The 7,880-nt window shown below is 38.8% G+C and overlaps 1 protein-coding gene across 1 annotated transcript; it reads right to left on the bottom strand.

Annotated features, from left to right (window-relative positions):
- Positions 1-725: 725 nt before the first annotated feature.
- On the bottom strand, positions 726-7,462 carry PTAC15 (plastid transcriptionally active 15). Its single transcript, XM_088963422.1, has 3 exons — positions 7,087-7,462; positions 5,795-6,976; positions 726-2,448 (listed from the first exon to the last, which is right to left on the bottom strand). Exons 1-3 carry the CDS (start codon positions 7,367-7,369, stop codon positions 2,375-2,377), a joined length of 1,539 nt encoding a protein of 512 aa, XP_088819548.1. The 5' UTR covers positions 7,370-7,462; the 3' UTR covers positions 726-2,374.
- Between the last annotated feature and the right edge of the window lie 418 nt (positions 7,463-7,880).

Genomic DNA, 7,880 nt, shown 5'->3' with positions numbered 1-7,880 from the left:
CTAGATTCAGGTGAGCATGTCTTTATGAACCAGAGTTTATCTGAATTGTGCCAATGGGTTGGATGAGATGAGGGACAACCCTGGGAATTCAGAATCATTAGAGGGTGATGAGGATGATTCAGATGGCCTTCCACAGTTCCACTTAATAGACCAAGATTTGGAGATTATGCTGGAGGAGGTTCTTCCTTTAGATTGCTTGCTGAATCCATTCAGAAATTTGGGGAGATTTATGAGAAGATTTAGAATTGTAGAAGAGGCAGATCCTAGAGAGGGAACAGGCTAAAATTGCAAAAATACAGCAAGGTGTTTAAGACTGGTTGCTGGCTGATTGACACACTCGAATCCCAAAAACTCCTTCCCAAGTCAACTGGCTTTTAAGACTGGTTCGTGGGCCTCTTTTGTTTTCACTGTTTGGTTCAAACTTCTGATCATAACACCAAGTTTTCATGTAAAGCTTTTCAGAGAGCCTTTGGAGAGAGAGAGAGAGGAAAAGATGTTATACTTGTACGTTGAGTAATTGTGTCCACATTTATACTTGGTCCTTGCAAGGCCAGTGAGCGAAGAATATACATGTCCTTGCAAGGCCAGATATTCCTCTGAAAAACCCAACGTATTATTGTTTTGAAAGTGTTTCTCACATTCTCCGGCATATGGGTTTTGATCTGTGAGAGAAACTGTTTGGTTTTATTTTTAAAATTTGAAGAATAATGAAGGGCAAAGTCGACTATAAAGAATAATTTTAGAATTAAAAAAATATATCACTCAGATGACATCACATACGAACGGATTGTAACGTTTGGGGAGGATTTTGTCCATCATTAGAAATGTGGTATTTAACCAAAAAAAAATGATAAAACCTTTCACTATGGACCGAGGAGAATTGAATCCACGGAGAAATTTCAGAAAGTACTTCCCACTTTCCCAGTTCCCAGCGATCCATACACATTCAATTAGACGATTAAAGTTGTAACAAAGTTAGTAATCAAACACAAACGCAGCTTCCTTTGCAACAATGTTGATTCCACGTACCCAGAGTTCCAATCCAGCCGTACTCCCAGACTAAAAAAAGTGCACTTCTCTCCTGTTTCGATTCAGTCACCCACCTTGAGAATTACCTTTCCCTCACGGTCCTTTTTCTCATTCTTTAGAAATGGGCCGGATGGGCTGAAGACAAAATCATGTACAGCGGGCTGACTTCTGCAATTGCCGGTTTCACATACCACATTCCTCCGCCTTGGCTTTCCCCATGTCAATAAATCGGACTTGAGCATCTGAACAATCTTTACATGGGGCGAATCTCTATCCTCACAAGTGTGCCTCCTGAGATCCTCCCCTGCTAACACATGGGAACAAGAAAAGTTCTTGAACCCTAGTTTTGAAAAGGTTTTGAACAGTAAAATTCGACCTTGTACATGTCACGACTTTCAGATCAAATATCACACCCTCTACAATCTTACAACCATTGCTTCTCCTTGCTAGGAACTTGTTGATAACCCCACAATCAGCACCACTTTTTGATAAGTAACAATAGCTTGCAGGCATCAGCATGGTCATCTGCTACAAGCATAAGAGGTGAATGCCCATTTTCTATAAATCACCCCTTTGTGCTGTACAGTGAACTCTAAATATTTGAGTAACCTACCAGGGAATGAGATAATACAACATCGAGTAAAATCTCCTCAAAACTATAATCTTAGACTAACTAGCCTTTTCCATGCGCTTTCTTTTTTGGAAACTTGAATTGCTTGTTGTATTGAATGCTCCTTAGAACTCAGATTCATCAACAGAGCCTAGGGACCGCATATGAAAGCCAATAACCCACTTCTCTAGTGAACCTACCTCAAAAATCTTTGGCTTCCCTGTCTTCAAGCCACATTACAAGAAGAATGTTATGGAAAGGCACCTTTACCCAAAAATAAGTGTAAACTTCCAACAATAGCTAAAAGAGCAAGAGGAGTCAGAGTTGAAAGTATATGATAGCTGGCAAGTGAACTGCAACCGCAAGTTTCAAATGATGATGACCCAAATAATGTCCTAGAAAGTATCAAAATATTAATAATTTCCATATGCAGCCATTCATTATTCCAAAGTAATGTTTTAGGATTATCGCCATCCAACGGTGTGGCTGATGCACTAGTAAGTGCAGGGTGTGGACAGAAATCAGTTATTGCGCTAGTAAGTGCAAGGCACCTTGGCATATATATAAGAACAGTCGTGGTCAGATAGCAGAATCAATAAAGGCAAAATTTGAACACGGCAGGTTTAAATAAAATATAATTGGTAGATACATACCTGTAGCTATGTCAAGCAGAACATTCTGTGGTTCTTGTTTCTTCTACTATGTATGGGAATCACACCCATATCTTTGCCTGCTTTACTGGGATGATGGGGTTCCGCTCTCTATCCACAGACTAAATTTGCCAGTCAGACAGTGTAGGACAATAAAAGCTGAACAAGAATCATAAAACATCAGATCTGTGATCAACATGTAAGAACATCTTCAACCCAAGTTTGAAAACTAATTTGAAATAACTACATGACCACATCAGATACATACCAAGTACTGCATTAGACAGAAGTTGTATTCCTGTATAATTGCAACTATATATGGGAATCTTTGTTTGTTGATCCAAGTCCTCTAAAATCTGAGAACTGTTTCAGCTATATTGCAATGATTGTCTGCTTCTAGGGATGGCAATTTGTACCCCACCCAGTGGGAACCCGCCCCATCGGGGCGGTTTTTTTTTTTTTTCTTGAAGGACAGGTTTTGAGATTCTATAACCATACGGGTACAGGTAGGGTACTAAACCGACCCTCCCTGACTAGTATATTGTTGGAAAGCATAGAAACTTTATGTATTAGGTGTTGAATTTAATAATATTTTTAATTTTTTATGTGAGGGACAATTGATAGTTTACATGTTTTTTAAATGTCTTAATCAAGTAACTGAAAATTTTGTTGTTTGTTTGTGTTATTTTACTTATTTATTGCTTAGATATAACAAGAAATAATAGGAAATTAGATGCAGGTTCTAAACCCAACCCACTCCTACCCTTGAATGCGGGAAGGGTTTTGCATTTTCATGTGCAGGGAGGGTTTGGATTTTCAAAATCCAACCCGCTATGGGTTTTGGGGCGGGTACAGGTTGGGAGGTTTAGAGAGGCAGGTAGGGTCTAGAATTTACAAAACCCTCCCCGAACCCGCCCCATTGCCATCTATTGGAATGACTGCCTGCTTCCTCTCATTTTCAGGCAAAATACCAGCTCACAAGGAAGTGGAGTAAGAAGAATATAGCCTTGTACATTCCCAATGAAATCAATAAAGCCAAAAGTGCATCCCGACTAGAACCCGTTTAGTAAATAAAGCACTGGTTCCTGGCAAATAACATATATGAAAAGGTCTCAGCCAATTCACATGGGTATTAACTAAGTCAAATTTGTAAATGGGTCTCAGTCAGCTCAGATATTAATCCAGTACTCATGTTAGTCTCACTGTTCACAAGAGACTTAGGCTGGCTGAACTGGACTCTGAGCTGTTGTAGAATGGCATAATTAGCATTTTGGCTCTAGAACATGGTTGAACATCAGAAAATTGGGCAAAAATATGTTGAAATGGACAAACAGATTAGGATAAAAAAAAATAAAGATTTTACAGTAGAAATATAGAAATTGAACTCACCTGAAGTAAAAGATGAAAGCAGAAAATGTTTTCAATATGTACGAGCATATTGAGTATATATTCATGCACACACATATGCATGATATATAGAGAGCTTAACAGAAAGCTTAATGGAAAAACAAATGGTTAGAAACTCACAAAGCTTAACAGAAAAACATAACAACTCCAAATAATACTTAAATATTTGCAAAGAATGCTTGTAAGAAAAAATCAGTGCCTATGAGATTGAAGGAAGGGCATTTATAACAGTCTCTTATCATCAACAAGCCAAATAAAATTGTTTTCCCCCTTAAGCAAGTTGAAGCAACCCAAAAACAAACCTTAGTCTTAACCATTTCACTAGATTTACAAAGCAAAGTTTTTTTCTCAACTTGAAAGCATTCAAATTTTTCTTATGACAACCCAATAGAGACAAAAAGAATAAAAATATATGTTTGAATCATCAACAACTTTGTTAAATATTTAAATGTCATCAATCTTCCTATGTCATGGTGATGTAAATTATCATACAATAATATTTCCCTTAGTTAGCCTTCATGTATCATGATCTAACTGCTATATCAAAAAATGTGTGTGGCAGAAATGCAAATGCTTAGATGGATGGATGGTAAAACTAGAAAGAACAGGGTTAGAAATGAAGTCATACAAAGGGACCTAAGAGTAGCTCCTATAGGTGATAAAATGAGAGAAAGTATATTGAGATGATTTGGTCACATGCATAGAAGACCATTTACAGCACCTGCTAGAAAAAGTGAGCTGTTACAAGCCGAAGGGTCTAGAAGAGCTAGGGGCAGACTGAAAAGAACTTGGGTGGAAGTACTAAGAAATGATATAAGTGCCCATAGTTTAATGATGGTTATGGCACCGAATATAACAGAATGGTGAAACAGGATTCATGTAGCCAATCAAGTAATCTTTAAATAATTATAATTAGCAGCTTCCTTCTCTAAGTAATCTTTAAATAATTATAAAGATTATTGTTCAAAGACTAAACTTAACAATGTGAGAATTGCCAATTCAAACCACTTGCAGGGAGCAGAAAGGGGGAGGGGGATAAGGCAATGAAGAAAACCAGGTTGGGTTGGATTCCCAATTCGAACCCAACATAATTTAATTCAGACTTGAATCAGAAAAATATAAACCTGGGAGCTCCTTTTATTGATTAAAATAACTTTTTACTCCAGAGCTTCAAAGAATCCCCTACCCTTTCAGAGGAGGTTGTCCCATCAACTCCTTAGTACCAGTAATTTATTTCCTTCACAAAGCAAAAGACTACTTTTTTTTGCTACTTACAAACAACCTGAATATGAGTTTGGGTAGTATGGCCCTTGAGCTCTTGAAAAAGATAACAGAAACACTTAAGGAGTACATGACTTCTTATTCAAGATGTTAATGAGAACCTCTTGAACCCATTAATCTGAACCCAAGTGTGGGTAACTGGATGATTTTAAAATTCAAGAGCAACTTAAGAGGTTAAGTCTATTATCCATGCAATGAGCACCTAGGAATTTTCCAATCACAATCACTTTGCTTATCACGAGCTGTTGGAAACCCAGTAAATATGGTATAAATAGAGTTGGTCTAAATTAAATATATGGAACTTTAAATAGAAGGTTAGATCAACTTACCCCGCATGCTGCATCTACCACAAGCTTTACTATCCGATGATTATATACCAACATGAGACAAACATATTTGATAATGCGGTTTAGTTAGCCATTTTAGATTTCCTTATCACTTCAGATGTCAATCTTAAAATTATAACTAATAGGTGGAACCCTGTAAGCAGCTTGTAGTGGATGTACACCTCGAGGTTAATGGTAGGCCAGATCATAGTTGCCTTACTTTAGTTATTTTCTTTTTCTATTAATCAAAATATGGACTTGCGATATAAGAAATAAATAGACAAATTGGATCCAGACCTCTAAATGAAAATCCTGAAATATCAACTATTTCTTCTGTAAGAGGGAAGCAATAGTCATCAAAAAACGAAAGCATAGGGAATCTTCCTAATCATCTCCATTAACAGTATTTTTCATGGGGATTTAAGTCGTCTTCTTCTTGAAGAATCTCACAGTTGAAACGCTCAAGAGCTTATTAAGCGACATTCCCTCACCTATTGTCTTCTTCTTTACTTCATATCTATGCTTGATTCTGTCTTCGAGCTTGTAACCGAGAAAGGCAGGAAAAGCTAACAGCTCTCCAATTTCTCGACCCATCTCCTCGATCAAGTAATCCAATTTCTTCTCCAGAGAGTCGTGGTTGTATTGCAGTATCTGGGGATGCTTCTTACTCATGGCAAGTATGTCATCACAAGTGAGGCCATAGCTCAGGAGGACACTGATCACCTTCTGCATGTTCTCAGAACTGGTTCTGGTTACCGCCCCCATCGCCAGTGCCAACTCCTTGGTTCCATTCTCGTATCCAATCTTCACCAGAAACCCCAATTTCTTAGAGAGATTTTCTTCAAACGATAGACTCAGAAACAGTGGCGCCTTGATCAGAAACTTGAAGATATCGTTGGAACTCAACCCGCATTGTTTAAGGAACTCGATTCTCGGACGCAATTTCCTCTCCTTGCTGACACTGAAGATATTTGGATAGACAAGAACGATTCTGAAGATTTCGTGGTCGGTTAAGCCAACGAAGGATCTCAAGAACTCGGCATGGCCTTGTAGATGCTCTAGACTGTAGGTTAAGATTGCAGGTAACTTACGCAACACGGTTGCTGTGGCATTTTCATCTTCCCCACTGAGCTCTGTAAGAAACCTGATTCGTGGAACAAGCTGGCTTTGCAAGTCCAAATTAAGAAGCCCAGGCCGTCGAATGATCAAATCGACACCACCGAACCGGTCCAGGAAAAGGAGAGTTCTTTCGAGCTCTTTGGCTGGTTTATAGCAGAACACCTTGGTGAGATTGACATTGTTGAGAACATTAGCTAGCTCTTGGCGGGGAATTCCATGATCAAGCAACAAAGTAACCTTCCCGGGAAAACCTACGAAGAATTGGGGATCTGTAACAGTTAAAAGGCGTTCGAGCTTTAAGGGTTCTATCTGACCTTCCAACTCATCACGAACAAAGCAGAGCAGCGAACCAATTTCTTCCGCCGTTAGTACATCAGGACGTTTGGTAATCAAGCGACAGAGAGAAAAGCCATCAATGCCAACGGAACGCAGGGAAAGAAGTCGGGTGCGAAGGAATTCCAAAGATGCAGACCTCAGAAGTGGATTTTTGTGGAAGAGAACTTCGGCTTCTCTCTCTTCAAGTCCAATTTCTTGAAAGAAGGGGAAATATAACCCTAAACAGGAAGGCCGAAACAAATAAATACGTGTTTGGGTATTTTTCTGGTTTTTATTGGAGAGATATTGTTGGATTCATAGCATGCAGAAACTGTATAATGTTACTAACCCATTTCTGTCAAGTAATTGGAGGAAAAGGCGTTGCTACCGCTGCATAGGATAACCATCGGTTGAGAAGACCGAAACTCCATTGACGCTAATAAGGGCTTTTGTTCTTTAGTTCTTCTTCTACTGAACCTGCGGCCACAATATTCAAAGTAGAAATTGAGAGGGAAGGTTGACATAAAGGGCGAAGGAGATTTTGGTGCAGAGACTAGGGTTGACGCCCGGAAAGGAGAAGAAGAAGCATAAGAAGAAAGATCCCCAACCAAGGTCATCTGTGAAGTAAGCATGGCCGGCTTTCTGTTCTTCTTCGCTAACAAATGCTTCTTCTCCTCGCTGCTTCTACTTCTGCAGACATCCTTGGACCGAGACCGAGTCGGGATTTGGATTTTGGAGCACACGCACGGGACTTACTTGCACACGTGCACGTGTTCTTTCTCTAGCATTTTCAAAGGATAATTAAGTAATAATTTATCTATATATTTATTTTTGGATAAATTCCCGCAGCCTGTAATTTTGGCTAGTGGTTATATCTATATATTTATTTTTTGATAAATTTCCGATTAGTAGCCTGTAATTTTGGCTAATACCACCTTGGCCCCCATCTTTAAAACACGTAATTCAGGGGTGTTTGTAGTGTGGATGAGTGGGTGTGAATTGGTCCACACCACACCCTTGTGGCATGATAGCAATCAATCCACACCACACCATAGTTCTAAGTTGTTTTGAATTATAGACAAACTATGTGATTAGACTAGTCTATACCACACTTTTTTATTCTACGTATCTCATATACATTTT

The sequence above is a fragment of the Nelumbo lutea genome, chromosome 1 (genome assembly GCF_056320005.1).
Source record: "Nelumbo lutea isolate HS-2025 chromosome 1, American lotus-T2T, whole genome shotgun sequence".
Classification (NCBI taxonomy): domain Eukaryota; kingdom Viridiplantae; phylum Streptophyta; class Magnoliopsida; order Proteales; family Nelumbonaceae; genus Nelumbo; species Nelumbo lutea.
Note: the sequence above shows the minus strand (reverse complement) of the source record. Positions and strands in the feature narration are given on the sequence as shown.